Source organism: Haemorhous mexicanus, chromosome 3 (assembly GCF_027477595.1).
Source record: "Haemorhous mexicanus isolate bHaeMex1 chromosome 3, bHaeMex1.pri, whole genome shotgun sequence".
In the NCBI taxonomy this organism is placed as follows: Eukaryota; Metazoa; Chordata; class Aves; order Passeriformes; family Fringillidae; genus Haemorhous; species Haemorhous mexicanus.
Genome location: NC_082343.1, coordinates 110,629,278 through 110,647,880, shown reverse-complemented (window position 1 = coordinate 110,647,880; position 18,603 = coordinate 110,629,278). Strand labels below are relative to the sequence as shown.

Here is an 18,603-nt window from a genome sequence, read left to right as displayed (position 1 = left end):
CCGCCCCCGCTGCGCGCCCCAGGGGGCCGAGCTGGCCCGCCTTACCTTTGGGGTGCCAGGGGTCCGTGAACTCGTACTTCCCCACGCCGATCGTCCGCAGCATCTGCACCCCATTAGTGTTGTCCGGGCCGCCCACCGCGGCCGCGCTGGGGGCCAGCGGGGCGGCCGCCTGCCCGTTGGTGGCGGGCGCGCTGCTGGGCAGGGCGGCCGAGGGCAGGGCCGGCGGCGGCGGCGGCAGCATGGGGCAGGCCAGGTGGCCGTTGCCCACCGCCCCAGGGCCCGGGTGGGCCACTGGGCCCACACCGCTCATGGAGGACATGCTGAGGGGCTGGCTGTTGGTGTACAAGGGCTGGCTCTGGAGGTTGACCACCATGTTGCTGAGGGGCTGGGAGGGCTGCGGCTGGAGCTGGTAGTGGCCCGGCATCAGCGGGAGCTGGGGGGTGACGTGAGGCGGGAGGGAGGGTGTGACGCCGATGACGGGGGCCTGGACGTTGGCGGCCGGGCTGAAGGTGGGCGGCTGTGTCATCCCGTAGGAGTGCGTGATGAGGGCGGGCTGGCTGCCCGCTGCCACCGTGGTGACCCAGGGTGCTGCACCTGTGGCACGAAGCAAGGCCGGCAATGGCGGTGGGCTCGGCATGGGGGAGAACAGACATCAACACCCTCATCCTTCCCCTCCCGCACCCCTGGACGGCACCGACACGCCCCGCTGCACTACACCTAATGCAGTTTGGGATCTGGAGCCCTTCCCAAGCAGTAAGTGCATAAAATTGCTGCAGCGATGTGAGCACAATTGTTAAAATACTCATCAGGTGACATGCGGCATGTTTGCGGTTTTATGTATTTTGCACTTTATGCAGCTTAAGCACACGCTTCCAAGAAAATTAACCTCTTTCCCTGCTGTGCTTTCACGGCTCCCTGACAAACACTCTGTGTGTATAATAATGGTGCTCCAGCCACTACAAAGACATTGTAATTAGGCGTCTGGCATAGTAGCACAATGTATGATATGTGTCTGGAAGCTGGAAATCATTTCAGGTAGTTCTGGACATAAAAGAAGTCTTAAAGTATTACAGAGTGCCTTTCCCTCCAGTGAAGGCAGAGAAGGATAAAAAACCCCACTCTAATGAACTTGCAGCATCTTAATACATTTGTATCAGCCCTGGCACAGAAGAAACTTGAGGGGTCTTTACAATGAGGGAAAACCCCTGCTAAAGAATAAAGAAAGGGCTCACAATGAAGTCTAATTTACAGAGGTAAATGGAGATAGTGCATTGAATTTGCTTTGAACGATTTTCCCTGGTAGAATTACAAATAAGATTAGAGACATACCTGGGTTTTCATTCTCCCTCATCTGTTTAGATGGAGGCTCATCAGTGTCCCAGGGCGTGGACTGATTGATGGGTGTCTGTCCCCACCTGACGCTTGTTGCAAGTCCTTGAGGCTGATTTTCAGTCTTGGAAATGCACGGTGTCTATCAGAGAGAAGGAAAAATACAGAATAAAAATGTTTTGACTATTGGGATTAATTACGGTTCCTCATAACTAGTAGCTTGCTTGTTTGTTACAGTCCAAGAGGATATCCTAAGATCTTTAAATATCATTTATTTGGGGGTTGGACTACATGACCTCCAGAGTTCCCTTCCAGCCCTAACAGTTCTGTGATTCTGTGACTGTCCTCCTGGCTTGCATGAGATGTCTGTATGGAAATACAATACATTTGAAAAAAAATGCTTCTGGAAATTTAATAGATCTACCTTAAAAAATCCATAGCAAACTAGTATTTTCAGAAATAAGTCACTTCATTTGCCATAAAAATAAAGCCCAAAAAACAACAACCCAGGTATGGTAATATCTACTCAGTGGCAGCTACATAAAATGGAACAATCTTCTGTTTGCTCAATTTCTTCTAAAAATAGTGAGTTTTGTTAAGCAGGAGGTAGAACAAGAAAGACTTATTTACAACTGTAGGACAAATTACTGTAGAACAGTAAAGAGAAGTCTTCGTATTTACTGTCTGTCAACCCTTGAAATTGAATGCCAATAAAAAAAAGCATAACAACACTGGCTGCTAAAGTGGATATGTTGGCAGGTCTTCAGAGAGGTTAAAATAACTGTAAAGGAAGGGAAGGATTTGGGCTGAACAATCATCAAAGCAGACATGATCTGAAAGAGATCTCTTGATGAAGAAACTATCACATGGATTTAAATGCTACACCAGACCCCTGCTGCAATTTTAGGGGACCTTCCCAAACAATCACGCCTTTGCCGAGTAAAGGCTTGTAGGAAAACAAGGGAGCTCCAACAGGTCTCATTTATTTAAGTCTGCTGTGTATTTCATTGCTGGAAGATTAAAAGTTTTTTGTTTTGTTTTGTTTTTACTGGTGTCAGAACCTCTAAACCAAGCAAACGGAACCAGCTGCCTATTGCTGAATGAGTACTGAAGAGTGAAGCCATAAAGAACAGACCAGTCTGAGTGATTGCTTGTTTGCCTCGCATCTGGGAAGTAATTTAGCTCAGAGATGGGGGTACAGCAGCTCCATAAATGCCCTGGGTCACACTGTACCAATGAAATCTCTGTCAACACCAGCAGCCTGTTCACCCATCACCAGTACCTCAATCAACCCATGAAAGGAAGTTATTAGCAAACCCATTTATGCCCTCTGCAAATACATGCACACCTTCCCCAAGCCAATCTGTCATTCCTCCTGTCCTCACATCCACCAGAGGCGCCTGCTTCCTCCTGCCCGCCCTTCTTCCCCACCAGCACTCCCACAAGCACCTGCCCTGCTCCAGTGTTACCCCCTTCACCCAAGAGCCTCTGATCTCTCCTGACACCCACTCCCTTTTCTACCTGAGCTTTATCCTCTGTGGGCTCCTGGAGTCAGGATTTGTGTGTGCAAACCTTGATAGAGGGCACGGGTTTTGCTGTGCTGCCCTCTTTGCTCCCAGAAGCCACAATGGGAATATTGCCCCCACTAGAAATGCTATACATTCACCTGTAGAGGTTCACAGGGAAATGTGATTCTTAATATTTTTTTCCCTGTAATTGCTTTTTTCAAAACTCATAAATTTATTCTTTTCCATAGTTTAGGGGTTATGTTTTTTTGTTTTTTTAATGTAATTTCTCTGGATTTTTTTTCTATTTTATTTGCACCAAGGACAACGATATTCTGATTTTAGATTCCCATTTACTTCTGTCCCCACCATTCTGACTACCTCTATAGCTTTTGCAACTGAAATAAAAATGAGTCAGAAAAGACATAAAGAGAGGACATGCAGACAGTCAAGAGCTTTAAGAGCTCTGGTCTATTCATGGTGAAGAAAGGGCAGGAGGGGAAGAAATAAGTCTCGGTTTAGAAATGCTCTCTATTTATAAATTGTCCTGAGAAATCTGAATACCTTTAGCTTTTACATTGTACAAGGTCTTTGACAAGAGGATATAACGCTGCAGGTGGTTTACCAGTTCATCTTAGCAGTATCCCTTTGGGTCTAGCTAAACTGTTTAACAGCAGCCAAAATACTCTGCAGTAGAAAAAAATAAAATAAAAAAAAAAAAAAAAAAAAAAGACCCACCACCATTCTCTGCCTATATATCAGCTAAAATACTTTCCCCAGAAATACCAATATTTATTCCAAAGCAAAGCTTTAAAAAATGTAAATGCAATATAGAGAAATGGACATTTTTAGGAACCAAAAGGAGGATTCATGACTCAAATCACACCCTGTGTGCTCCATGTGTGGCATCTGTGTGTTGCATTTCTTTGTTGCATGAACTGGGTCTTACCAATGGGTTTGAAATATACACTTATCATTATTGCGAGGCATTGTCAAGACTTAAAATAAGAAAAAAAAAAATTCCTCTGCCTTAAATAATACAGAATGACACACATGCTACAATTTTAAAAGAACCTGTATTCTTTGTCCAGAATGGATAAAGAAGGAAGTACAGCTCTGCTAAATTCTACAAAGATACAGTTGCTTATTTTGGAACTTGTTTTCCAAAAACCCTAGAGCACCTTACCAGACACATGTGAAAGTGGTAGAGTCTGCAGCCAAATCTAGATCTAAATCCATACTTCAAGCATTAAAAAAGAGGAAGGAAGTTATCAAGTTTGCTATCAATAAATGCTTCTCCTTCACTTTCACTAAATGCCTGATTTTATTTCATTAAACGTGCTCACAAACCCTGCTTCTTAGAGTCTCAGTGGATTTAAACACACAAATCCAGTAGGTTGCTTTCAAACTGTACTCCTGAACTTGTGTTGTTTGATCAGAAAGTGCCAGAGATCAGTTGGTACGAAATCACAACACACAGCCATGAAACACAGACAGTAATGGTGGTGGAAAGAGAGAAACGGCTCACTGAACTTCCTTTTAAAATGTATACATACTTCTGGTCTCTGATCTAATTTCTGCTTTATTTTTCTTAATACATGAAGGGTTACATTACAAGTGCTATATGTCTCTGATCTGATTGCAGCAATTACCCATTTGCGTCTCTGGAAAGTGAAATTATTTCCAGCGTTATCAAACAAAGGAACTTTCTGTCCATTCGCTCAGGCCCACGACAGTGCTCTATTTGATGCTTTTAATGTACAACACAAATGACCAAAAAATGGCCTGTATTATGCTAGTTGTGCAGGGGGAAGAGCTGTGTTCCATTAGTGATCCACAGACTTCACAGAAACTAATTGTACTATGTTACACTTTTATCTTTAGCTTTCATGTCAGATGCTTGTTTGAATTAAACATGGAACACATGAAAAAAGGAAATGCATTACAAAATCTACTGGGTATACATCTCTGCCAAAAGTCTATTTACATGAAAAGACCAAAAGGTTTCTGAAAGGTCTGTTAAAACCTGGCTAGTCAACAGCAGCATTGGCTAGTTAATTGCCTGAAATTCCTGGCAGACTACAAAGACTACTTAAGGAATCATCAGCATCTTTCTACCACCTGTAAAATGTTCAATTTGTCCTCTTTGTCATGGATAGAGTACCCCAAAATAAAATCTCAGGATTTTTTTCCCTCTTTAGTTTGAAGCCACCGTTAAGAACCAATAAAAATGTTTAGCTGAAGTCTGCATTTCACCACCTGCCACTTTGAACTCCAGTAGAGAGCAGTCTCCCAGTTTTAAGGAAATTAACTACAATACAGATGTACAGGCAGAAGAGAGCAAGACAGAACAATTCTGGAACTACATGAGACTAACACAGACAAGTTGCCAGACTGTCAATTTTTTGCAGCTCAAGCAGTCATAAACCATGGCCCATAGGCAACAGTAATTGTTGTACAGCTGGTCCACTGAACCTTATTATATTAAAACATTAAAACCTTCAGATTCATGGGGCTTTTCAGAATATCCACAAGAAAGTTCATGAGTTCACAGCCATCAGCTGATGCTAAAGATTGGGAATTAGTGATTTGGTCTATACAGCATCATGGCTGTATACAGCTACTCTTAGGTGTTTAGGAGGCATAGATACAACTAAGTCTGACTTAAAGTCCTAAGCTTTACAAATATGTAATGAAATAAGATCTAAACTTCTAGTCAGACCTTTTTACATCAACAGAAACATAAAACCTGTTGTAGTACTAACAGCATCAAAGAGTTTGCTAGTGGACTTAAAAAAACTACCATAACACAAAAATCCAACAACAAAAATTCCAATAGAATCTTCCCCAGGTTCAACACCACCAAGCACCTCCTGCAAAGGCCTTACAAACACATTTCAGCTAATTCCTCAGAGCTTGTGGAAACACTGACATACATCCTGCTACAGCTCAGAGGGTTAAGACCTATTCTAACAGTTCCATGAGCAAAAACGAACTATTCTGGAAAGAGAGATACTGTTTGTGATTCCCAGCAATCAAAATTGTTTTAATAAGGCCTTCATTTAAAGTGATGGATGAGAAGTAGTGAATCTCTGTTCCAATTTTCCAAAAGAGATTGGGAATGGCAGCTTAATACCAAGACAATGTATCCAATATGTAACCCAGTCTATTTCTCTTCCCATTGAAAATAAAAAGGTTGAGGTGCATGCATGCACAGAGGCAAACATTCCCTCCCACAGATTCAGGTTTTATGGCCTGTCACAGGTAAAAGCAACTTCAGTTTAATGAAGGAATTCCTTTTAAAGCTGTTCTCTATGCCTCTAACTGGTAATGACTGGTGGCCCTGGTTGGGTTTGAAGTCTGAATGTGTCTGATGCTCTAAAAAGTTTAGTGGTCTCTGCACCAAAGAGTTTATGGTCTAATTTGTAGTTCACACTGTTAAATATTGCATGAAACAGGTATTATTTGTAGGCGTGCATGTAAAAACTGACCATACAGGAATAATTCTTTATATGGAGCAAATTCCTACACGGCTGGACAGGAGCCAAATATATTTCTGAGTTTAGTCCATGGCCAAAGTAGCTCTTAAGGATGGAAGCAGAGCGTTTACAGATGCACTGATGACTGCAATATCTCCCTAGCACTGGCTGTGTGGCTGGGCTACAGAAATTAAACTGTTGTTTTAAGAGACGAGTGTACTGTAACATATTAAAAACCTAAGAGATATTGACAGGCCAGCATATAAGAGGAACAGAAAGAACAGTCCTGCAGTAAAACCTCATTCAAGGACTTGCTCATGGGTGGAGAGAAGAACTCATCTACCTTACAGTTCCCATCACCAGGCAATTCTGCGATGACACAGAGTTGTTTTTCTCTTCCCAAAACTAATGTGGGAGCCACAAGAAAGAGAGTAATACAGTTAACTCATAGAAAAAATGTTACTATCCTGCATAAAAGACAAAAGAAGTCTAAGTTGCCTCTTGAGCAGAGAGAATAATTCAATACTTAGACTCCTTAAACACCATCCAGCAAGGTGCCACCAGCCAGGGAGAGCACTGGAGCACCATGGCACAGACTTCAGAGACACATGGCTCAGCAATGGGGTAAAGTCCTTGCTTTGCAGCAGATTTAAAAACACTCCCCACCTCGAGGTTAATGACACAGGCTTGGAGAAACCCATGAGAGCAGTGGGCCCACATCCCTGTAATGGATGCACTCCACCCCTTGAACAAACTGGGGTAGGTTGGTAGAGGCTGCAGAGGTGGTAAAGGTCTGATCCATGTCCAGGCCAAGAACTCTAGTTTCAACTTGTTCTCTGAAAAACCATGAAGGAAACAGTGACAGAGTGAGCATCAGTGTACATGAGCTTGGAACGCTGATCATGCGATTAAGACATGAATAGCTGGTGGCTTTTCCAAGACTCATTAATCAAGGAGCAGAGAAATTTGTCAGTACAAGGAGAGTCATGCATACCTTCTCCATCATGTGCAACTGAACTATAACCCAACCACTTTATTCCAGAAATCTGACAGCCTAAGTGAGCCTTCTTGAGCTCTTCTGGCCAGGCAGCCTAGTTGCACGGCGGCGATCCTTCCTTGAGCTGGGACAACTCTCAAGAAGGCTCCTTGAGACAGCGAGACCTTTACCAATGGCTGATCTGTCAGGAACCTAAATTAATACTAATGAAACATTACTAATTCATGTAGCTACTCAATATTAATTATTATCAACTTATTATAGATCATTCCATTAGATAGATCCCTTGTCCAAGTCTGAAACCTTGATTGGGCCTGACTGCACGAAGGCTCCATAATGAGTTTAGAATGCAAGCGGGTCCACTCTGAACCTTGTGACTCAACAGAAGGCTCTCCCTCACTATTAGTACTTCTTTCATTAGATATAGGCCTTTGTCTGAGACTCAGACTGGACCTGGCTGCACCTAAGTTCCACCACTCTGTAGCTCATGATTCATTAGGAGAGTCTTCCTAACCATTTTGAATCTCCAGTCTCTGTATAAAACATTCTAACTTGATTCTAACTCAGTTTGCATTTGTGCCCTTCTTTCATGCCGTAATTAAAAAGGTGAACCTCACCATCAAACTTACTTAACCTTTGTTAAGTTAAACCACTGTTAAACTTGGTTAAATTCCACTGAACTTATTGAACTAATGAAACATATTGCTGCTTCTCTCTAGAGTGAGGTGCATTCCACATATTCACACAAGTTCCAGACCAGCACAGCATCAGTACTTTTTACCCAGCCCTGATCCTGGCTCCATACAGAGCAGAACTTCTCACCACTCAGTTTGTGAGCTGATAGGAAGGCACACGTATGAGCATGTCCAGCTTCTTCCACCACCAAAATCAACCCCAACTTTCCTGGACTGAGCCTTGGCTACTCTGATAAATAAGAAAGCCCAAATTTCCTAGCTTTGACAATCCAATGGAAGATAACTCCATTCTGGGAAAGGGTCAGCCACTTCTGTCTCATCAACCTTTTCTAAGGCTCACCCTCCACATTACCTGCAGGTTTGTGAAGGAAAGAGAAGGAATGAGGTTATGGAAAAGAACAGAGAAGGATGGGATAGAAAAAGGTTGTGAATTGACCACAGATGATGTCTATTTCTTTCTGGGCGTTGACTGCCCAGTACAACCACCGCTCTCACACCAGTGCTCCAGTCATCAGCTAGGAATGAATGCAGGACCATGAAATGACAAGAAGTGCTTCATAAATGCTACTTTGTATTCTGTCTTGGCAAATTGCACCAGCAGAGGCTCAGGTACTCACCCAGCTGCCTTCATTTCTCAGCGAGAACATCAGGGAACGGAGCTGAGGTATCGAACCAAGGTCCCGGCTGCGACACTTGCTGCTCCAGGACACCAGGGACATCAGCGCACGACACTGGGTTCGAGCACAGAAGCCCCACTTTAGCCTGAGCAGAACCTCCTCTACTAACACGGTCTGCATGCAGATCAACCCCAAATCAGAGCAAAGCTATGAATGCAAAACCATCTCACGACGGAGGAGAAAACGCGCGGCACTGGGAACAACGCGGCAGCTACAGAGAACATGCACTGCACAACGTGAGAGGGCTCTCAGAGATCCTGCAGGCATCCCATGGCACGGGCACATAAATCCAGTTCATCATAAGTGCTTTTTGTCAGAGGGCTTAAGGAAATATGGGCAATAATGGAGTAAGTGCTTGTCAGACCAGAATCCCAAGGGTGCACAAAGGATGTTGTCCTTATGTACTGGCAAAGCTACTAAAGAAGAACCTAAAGGCAGACTTCTTGAAAACTAAACATTTATCCTGAATGCAAATGCTGGCCATTGCTAGGTTCAGAAGTCACTCCATATGGCATTTTCATGCCAAATTTCCCATGGAATTCTTTAATTATTCAAACAGGAGCCCAAATTTCATTCTGGATGAGGGCCTGAAGCATTAGAAAGAAAGAGAGAAATACTTAAGAAGCAAAATGCCCCAATCCCAGCAGTAAGTTACTGCTATAAAAGTTCCTTTTTCTTGTATTGCATGCCGACATTTTACATTCAAGCCCTCTGAACTCAGTATTTCAATTGTAGTACACAGTCCGTGGCAGGAAAGTGCATGTTCTCTGCCTACACAGCAGGCACATGAAAAGAAAGGGGGAAAAAAAAGAAAACCAATATAAGCCTGTGAGTGTTGAACAGTGCTGCGTGATATTAGTGATTTATTAACTTGGCTTGATCAATAAGGCTATCATCAAGGGCACATTTAGTTTGCACATATATTTCACTTTCTAACAAGCACTTTTGTGTGCTCACTTTAGTTTCCATAATCTGATCCAGGTCTCAGGAAGCTTTCTTTAAGGGAGAACAGAGAATTCTTTTTCTAAAAAAAGGATCAAAGTATACTCAGTCAACTCTCAAACAAAAGGACAGACAGTACTGTAGAAACAGCAGCTTACCTTTCACAGCAAAAAGAAAAATAAGCCTATAGGTTGGGGTTTATCGCTGCCTTAAGTTCATCAACACCAATTAAGCTATTAAATTGTGGCTGAATTTGGAACACAGCAATTAAAAAATTTCAACTTTCTTTGAGTGTCTTCCATCAGTAACATGCTAATTTAATGCATAATTTAAACTCTGCTGTCCTTTAATTCAGCATTTGTAAATAATTAAAAAAAGAACTAAAAATCCTTTTGCACTTACAAAGCTGACCCCCTCCCCCTTTTGCTACTGCAAAACAAAGAAGACTTTTCAATCAAGAATTTATTTAATTTTTTATATCTGAAAGTAAAAGCCATAAAAAGAGGAGAAACTGATTTACAAGATAAAACAATTAGCTCTGGGATATGTACATTAAGACTAATAAATTTCACATCATATTTTAAGAAGTGGAGGAGGAATCCCAGATATATTAGACTTTATTCAAATTCTATTGAAATGTTCAATTAAGAGCATCTTATGAAGGTAGGTTATGCAGGCACTAAAATTAAGATGTGAAAAACAGCATTAGAGTGCTACTTCTTTTAGAATAGAGAGAAATACACTTTAATAATCTGTCCCTTTTTCTACATCCAAGATAACATCTAAAATCTGGGTATTCTTGTAATTCCTCTGGTCTTGTTAAATTTTTTTTTGTGTAGAGGAAACACAAATGTATTTCACAGTGAAAAATACTACAATAATATACTGCATTTCTTTTTAATCCAAAATCACAGATCTCAATGATTCTTATTAAAACCTTTTTTCCTCTGCTATAAAACCATTTTCCTCTGTGCAGACAGATGAAAACGCCCTTTAAGATTCAAACAAGTTTGTGCAAAACCAGCTCGAAACCATCAATATCCCATTGGTTCCTAAAAGAAGGTAAACATTCCCCAAGCTGTTTTGACCAGACATGACTGGCAGATGCTTTTTGGGCATGAGGTCTCAAGCTACAACCCTATTTCCATTCAGATTCAGAGCTTTAATAACACAAGAACTTCAGTGCAGGATCAGGGAGTGAGGCAGACATTTAATCTGATTTACAACAGACTGCTAATATATGGTGTTGCTGGAAACACAGTCACTGTTTTCTTCAGTTCTTCTGTTCTGCAGGTTTTATATCAAAGCATTCCTGCTTGTTTTGTGTCTGTATCTCCATGCTACCAATAGGAAGCTGCCCAGCTCTCCTGTTTTCTTTCAGCAGAATGCATTCGTGGACTAGCATGACTGCCTCAGGTGCCTCAACCACCATCCTTCTAAAAGATTTATGGCAAACACATTGCATCCCAAGATATAAATCTACCAAATGGCTATTAGACATACTTTGCTGTCCACAGCCACATGATTTAAAGCAAAACTGATAATGGTATAGCTTGGTCTAGCATTACTGGTACACCTGTCAGAACTGTGCTACATCGCTGCACATTTTTTCCAGACACCTCATTCTCATTTTGGGTGTGAATCGTATGATCTTTTAGTATTACTCTGTTCACAGCAGCTTGTGATGCTAAACACTCCTTTGTCATCCATGGATAAATGGGTACCATCAAGATTAAGTCCTACTTACATTTCTTTCACTGATTTACATTCCTTTACTTTTTATTCTTTTAAGATTAAATTATTCTAAGTATCCAGTTTGAGCCATTGGACTAATTAAGAAGAGGAAATCCAGCAAGGATGCGAGTTTGGCCACAGACTTTCTGTTTTTAAAAATCACCTGTTACGTATCTTTGAAAGAAAATTCATGTTACAAAAAGCATCAAACCTCACACTCTCTTTGCTCCCAGGAAGTTAATACAAAGTAAACCACCTCTAAAAATAATCTCCCACTCAAGAAATGTCAAGGTGACAGGGAGAGAGAGAAGGGTTATTGTGTGCACTAAATAACACAGGTGAGTTCTGTAAGCCATGAAGGGAAGGACAAACTAAAATTAAATGACCTTTGGTAGGGATACCTCACCTACAACAGCAAGTAGTTATCTGATCTTCCTAATTCTCCTCCTCTGCTGTTGCAGGTCATGGTCCATCAGAAGCTGCTACTCCTGCTAGGATGGGTGCAGGGCAGACAGTGCCCTGGTATTCCCCCCAGTTGGACTGCCAGGGAGGCCAGCTTGGGTCACTGCAGGTAATACCCCTTAAGAGGCGGCCTGTCCCCTGCTGAACTTGCTGTGGCTTTCAGAAGAGCAAGGGGAGTTCTGGCTGTTCTTGTACAACCTCTGCCTCCAGAATACAAACTGAGCCTTGGTTTGTTGTAACAGAGGTTCAGTTAGAACACAAATCTATAAATATCTAACAGTGCAGATCAAAATGGCCAACTTTGGTCACAGCTATTGATCAGAGTGAGAGAAAAAGCAAAACGGGACCACACACCTACTCTGAAAAAACCCAACAGGTATGCTCTCCACACAACAGGTAGAAATCAAAATTATCTTTGTTGAGAATCTAACATCTCCTTTCCACCCATACCACAGTTTTTGGAGTGACTGTCAGCTTGAGACGATAACACCGACTGTACCAGATTTTCCAGATGTTATTAGAATAGCACAGACCCATATCTTGTTTTTTATGTTTAGTGATGATTCATAAATCACATGTCGAGTTTCTTAAAATCACTGAGTTAGCAAGAAAGTTCAGCCGTTAAGCAAGATCTTCCACCAAATATGCCTGTCTCAGAAAGGGTCACAGAATTTGTGACATTTAGATGCTTTGAGAGGAGATATGAAGTTGGACTGAATGATAACTGTAGGTCCCTTCGGACTTAACTAATTCTATTCTGTTCTATTCTATTCACAATTAAATAAGCATATGTACATAGATATATCTGTATCTCTTTCCCTTTCTACTACTGAGCTGTGGAGGCTATAAAAAAGTTCATCATCTTTTTCTAAAAGTAGTCCAAGCTTCATATACTGGGGAAGAAAAACAAGAGGTAAAAGCTAACAGACTCACTGAGGGCTTGCTTTTCTAATGCTGCATTTGATTAATTATATGATTTACTTTCAATGACTGCTTCAATCAATCCTGATCAAATTAACAAAGACAATGATCAGAAATACCAGACTAAAACACAATACAAATTATTTGGTTCCAGGGGATCCAATCAAAGGAAACAGGATTAAATTAACCAGTGATCGGATTAAGGAAAAGTTGCTGTATAAAGTCAGAAATGTATTAGTACTTCAGGCCATTTGCTGTGTCTGTAGGTAGCCATTTCCCTCTCTTTACCTAGAGTTCTCAATATACTTTAAACTAAATTGAATTTTCTAGGTATTACAAAGGTAATGTGGAAGAAATATAATAATAACAATAACAATAATAATAATAATGCTATTATTTCACAGTACCATAGTATGTGGGGCTCTGCCACAGTAAAGAGCTGTGGGGCTCTGCCCTCTAAAGAAAAAATACACCCCATACGCCCTCCTTCCCCAGGAGTCTGTACCTCAAGGAGTTTCCAGTCTATGTGCACTACACAGAGATCAAAACATGACAGAATATCAGGATACAATCAAAAAGACAGAAAAACCCATTTAATTCTACAACGTTAGTAAAGCATAAAGATGAAAAAGCTACTGTTCAACAAGGAGAGTTAATGAAAGTTGCCAGTGATACAGCTGAAAATATAGTTCTTACCTAAAAATGAAAGTACATACAAGTATCACAGGAGAAACACTTCTATTTGCTGTGTACTAAGCTGAACCTCGAGCAGCTGACAAGGTCCTACAGCACTCAACAGAGATTTACCTTCAAATGCCTTGGGCTCAGGCTGGTTCAACTGGACCAGTCAGTGCCCAGCTGCAAAGGGACTTTGCGTCCAATGCAAGGCAAACGAAAGGCTGGGGACACCAGGAGCCAGCTCATTTGGACGTAATTCGGAAAATATAAATGCTGAGTTAGACTGAAACCAGACTTAATTCCTGCCCTCTTCTTCTGCAAAGAGATTCACTTAATAGATAAATGAGGGATGTAGAGAGCTATTCCCTAAGGACTGTTAATAAAGCCACTTTAGAATGCTGGCATACTGTGCTGCTTGTGAATCCTGGCCCCACATTCTGCACGGGATGAGGAAGGACACTGGACAGGATGTGCTGCTCACATGGCAGCAGTCCTCAGCAGCACAGAGACAGAAGACACTACACTGCCACTGATCCCACTACGCACATTAGGGGCCAAAGCAGAGGGTTCACCCATCTTTCAAAAACAGTAAGAAAAGAAGGTGCTGTGGTCTGAACAAAAACAAAAGGCAAAGAAGGTAAGCAGGTCAGATTCAAATCAACAAATCCGAATATTTGACTCTTACGAAAGTATTCAGAACTGTTCAGGAAGACTCCTTCACTATAACCTGGTACAGTGCCACTTTGTCTCTAAGTATGTTCGGTTGGGAACTGCCAGCAGACATCACGCCCATCCAGTCACCTGAAAGGACTTTGGCACTTGTGATGGCGTCAGGACTTTCCTTGCATGCAGGGAACAGACCAAGCTGAGTGTTGTGGTAGCTGACCTAAGTGTGAGATGGTCTTCATCCCAAATGAAACCACAGGAGACATGAGACAACAACTGCTGTCAGCAAGGCAGATGTTCACCCATGGGATTTGGTTTGTATGGCCATGGCCATGTGTCCTTTCCTTGCAGCTCACTATTTGCTCCAGGTATTTGTGTTGAAGGACTCTCCTAGCAAGACTAAACATTTGATGAGCTGCTTTACTTACTGACTCCATAAAGTATTTAGAGAAACATCCATCTCTCCTTTCCCACAGCTTAAGGGGTTTAATATTTTGTCTTTGTTTTCAGCTATGACAGTGAGTGAATTTTAAAGCATCAGCTCTTCTCAGCCAAAAGACATTTGGCACTATGATTAAGAATGCATTATCTTGTCTCTTCTGTCCCCTTAAAGAGTAACTTATTTTTATGTACGGGCTTTTGCTCACGCTGCGCATTGCTACATTCTTTTTTCAATCTCATTGCAATTTTTTTCAAGAGTATTCTCAGTTTCATTTTCTTACTTTATTTTCCTCGTGTCTCTGTCTCTCTCTTCACCCTTTCTATCACGCTCTCTTCTAAGTGAAATGAGAACCCAATTATACTCCTGTTAGAACTGAACTTTCAAATCCATCATGTGCTAGTGGGCTCAAAATTAGGCAAATAAATTCCCTCAGCCCTACAAATTAAATTGAGTCTTTGCATATGTTCTTTTAAGAGCACAAAGATGTCAAGTATTCACCCAGCTGTCACAAAATATGATAAGCAGGCTCTTTGAATTCATATAGATTTTCTAAATCGTTTGTCAGATTTAACCAAAATGCTAATGGATCCAAAAGTAAATTCTAATCTATCCTAAATATCTGGTTATTATTTGTATTACAGTAGGACTTGGAATTATCAGTTGAGGATTAGGGCACAATCTCTATGCATTTCACACACAAAGACAAACAGCATCATAAAACTTTCTCAAGTTTTACCTCAGAATTTTACAACAGCCTCCTCATAGCTATACTCAATTTCATTTAAGAACAAAAGTACCAGCAGCTTGTAAGCATCACTACCTAACATGTTGACTGTTGAAACATGGGTCTTACATTTGGTAAAGCCAGCAACTGTCTCCCAAATGCAGAGTTTGAAGGAAAAAAGCTGTCATGCAGGTCAGGCTTTGCTCACGCTTCATTCTGGTCAGAGCTCATGATGGAAAGGGAGCAGAGCCAGATCAGCCTCAGCAGAAGGATGGGCACCTGCACAGAGCTGCTGATGCCAGTGGGTTGGACATCCCACAGTGCACCTGCACCTGCTCTGTGTGGGGCCAGCACTTCCCAAATGTGTAGGACTCGCTGTCCGAGCACCAAACACCTGTACAGGACTTCTTCAGGGGCCAACCCAACACACTCAGGGAATCTGAGATGGGGTGAATGTATCCTGGGAGTTGTTCTCTCTATATATCCTGGCTGCTCGTCCAAAAACCTATTAGGGCATTGCTTTAAGCAGGAGGGCAGCAGATCCTGGCTATCAGTGATAATCCACTGCCAAAATCAATATGGTTGGCAAGCTCGCTTCACAGATATTTACGATCAAAGAGCACAATTCCCAGGAATGTGTTGTCAGTCCCACTGTCCTGGCCCAGTTTCAACTCCAGTGATTACATTTCTGCCCACCTAATATTCCCCTCTTGCTTTGAGGAGATGCAGGAGCCCCCTCATCCAGTCCCACGCTGTTTCACTGCATCATGGCCACGTTCAGCACCAAGCTGGACACATGGAAACAGCTTTCCCTGTTCACATTTTATACAGCAGTTGCTGCCTAAAAAGCTTTGTGATTCTTAAAGAGGTGAAAAGTGTAAGATACTCTTGTTGCTGTTATTTAAAAATTATTTATTTGCCTCTGGAACTAGTCATCTAGAGACATATTTTAATTTCCTTCTCTTTCATGAGTAAATTTTTACATTGAAATTATTTACCAAAGGTTAAACTAGGTAGGTCTCAAATTTGTGTTCTTTTTTTTTATTTCACTAATAAAAGTAAAATACCGATAAAATGTGATTGTCTAAAGCTTTTCAATACCAAGCTTAAGGGAGTTCAAGCCCTTTCAGAACTAGCCAGGAGAGCTAACTCCACCGGCAGAGTAAAAACCTGCCTTTCTCAGTGGAATAAAATTCCTGTTTACAGCTGTACAGGGTCTAAAATGGGAGGTTTAAACTTGTGACATTTCCATGTCTGGAAAAGCTGTCACACACCCAGCACAGCATCTTACCTTGAGCTGTAAGCCCAGGGACATCAGTAGCATTATCTGAACTGGAAGAGTACCAGAGGGAAAGAATGGTGTATCTAAAAACTTCCCCAAATCTTTTCTATATTCAGAAAACAGGCATTTCCCTGATGGGAAGAGAGCTCTATTTCTAGCTGTACGTCCTTCCAATCTTGCTTTTCAAAAACATCTTGGTAGTGCTCAACTGACCAACTCCTTCCCATTAGAATTTTTCTTGAGGAAGATCTCTGCACAAAGTGAAAGAAGGCACTGGGGTTTAATGTTTTTAAAAAACATTTTAAAGACTAAGCAACCGTTGGAAGCTGCTCTGAGCCAGAAACTGGTCAGATCAATGCTGTAAACTGTTTTGTGGACAAAAGAAGGTGTGCTACATACAAGTCATCATCAGCTGCCTTTGTCTGCATTCCCTGCACTCCTCTGCCTTCCCAAAGGGACCATTTGGAGTGTTTAAACAACTGCAGTTTTAAATAGACACCCTTAAGCATATTTTGCATTAAAATGTGAAAAGAGTGCCAAACAAAACAAGCCCAGCAAAAAATAAAACCCAGAAAAGTATGCATCTGAGAAAGACTAATAAAGTACGAGAGCATGAATGTATTCTGGAACATTTGCATGTGTCACAGGGAGTGGAAAGGAGGTGAGCATGATAAGAAGACAAGAGATGAAACACAAAGTGACAGAAAAAAAGCACTGGTTTGGGGAAAAAAGAGGCAGGGAGGGAAAAGATTGGCTTGCAGATCGGCAAAACCTCTGTGTACAACATGGAGGGAATTTTTTAAGACTGAGCTTTCATCCACTAACATCAATAGGGTTATTATAACTAACTTGGTAAGATCTAGGGGCAGCAGCTAAACAGTGTAATACAGGTACCTAATTTTGGTGTCATGTCTACTTTTCTGTCGGCTCTTTAACAAGCTGGAGTCTGGCAGCCCTGGGTAACAAGTGGTCTAAATTACTCATCACTCTCCGGATGGTAGGAGCCATTGTAAACTCTCTGACTGTGCCCCTGCATGCACTGCAGCAGAACCAGAGGGAAAAAGGGAAAAAAAATTACAAAGAACATCACCCAGCTATATTACAAGCAGAAGAAAGAAATTCAGGAACTCCATGAAGATAATGATGACCTAAACCAAGGAAGATGAGACATTGGAAGTTAAATTATCTGTGCAGAAAAACTGAATGTAAAAAGATTCAAAGGAAAATACGGTCTATGTAGCTGCAACCCAGAGCATCTACAGGGAAAAAAGCCAACTTTGTCCCTGTGCAAAAACCCTAGACTAAACTAAAGGGAGTACATAGGAAGGAGGAATATTTTTTGTTTTGAAGTATCTAGTTCCTAATTTAATCTTAATCCACTCTGACATTTATCCTCATGGATAATTCAGTATACAAATTTAAGGCAGAAAAAGAATCTATAAAAATAATAAAATAAGAGCTGCTTGCAAGGGCAGTATCAGCAAAAATTGCCCTTGGGTAAAAATAGTTCCTACTGCTTTGTGTCCCTTTCAGCTTCAGGCAATGTACCAAGATCCCAGGAACTACTTCTTTTCCCCTTGTGCAATCATTTGTGGCTCTCATCCAGCCTCTGATTATGCTAATTGTATTTGATGGAATTTGTATGTACTCTCCTTCGCTCTCGTCTCAGCTGAACATACACAAGATGCATTTTTAATTTTTAACTCTTCAAAAATAAATATATAACGCAACTTTCTCCCCAAGGTTGTGTAAAAGTCAATGTTATTACTACTTCTAAACAGCAAATATACAGCCTTTATTACTAGCAAAACAAATAACCCCTTCTATATTAATATATTGCAACAAAGCTTTTAGTTAGTGTGAGAGGAATGTCATAATGTAAGAGTTTGCATAACACAGTCTGATCATGTCACCTAGACACAATTCCGTTTGCATTAAATTAAATCCACAATCATAAGAAGTGCAACTTTAATATAAAGATACAGGCAAGTTGGCTAGATCAAGAGCCTACATCATTCTGAGAGACACTCAAAACTAGAGAGACGGTGAGCATTTGTAAAACCATTCCCA

The 18,603-nt window shown here is 41.4% G+C and overlaps 1 protein-coding gene across 4 annotated transcripts in view; it reads right to left on the bottom strand.

Annotated features, from left to right (window-relative positions):
- The window catches only part of KLHL29 (kelch like family member 29), a 388,396-nt gene that overhangs the window by 137,316 nt on the left and 232,477 nt on the right, over nt 1–18,603 (bottom strand). For 2 of the 4 annotated variants that reach the window (XM_059842958.1, XM_059842956.1), the window contains exons 4-6: nt 8,623–8,736; nt 1,330–1,471; nt 46–594 (exon numbers count right to left, since the gene is read on the bottom strand). In XM_059842958.1, the coding sequence (XP_059698941.1) occupies nt 46–594; nt 1,330–1,471; nt 8,623–8,736 (805 nt within the window). The remainder of the gene's footprint in view (nt 1–45; nt 595–1,329; nt 1,472–8,622; nt 8,737–18,603) is intronic. The other 2 variants (XM_059842959.1, XM_059842957.1) reach the window with 2 other exon arrangements.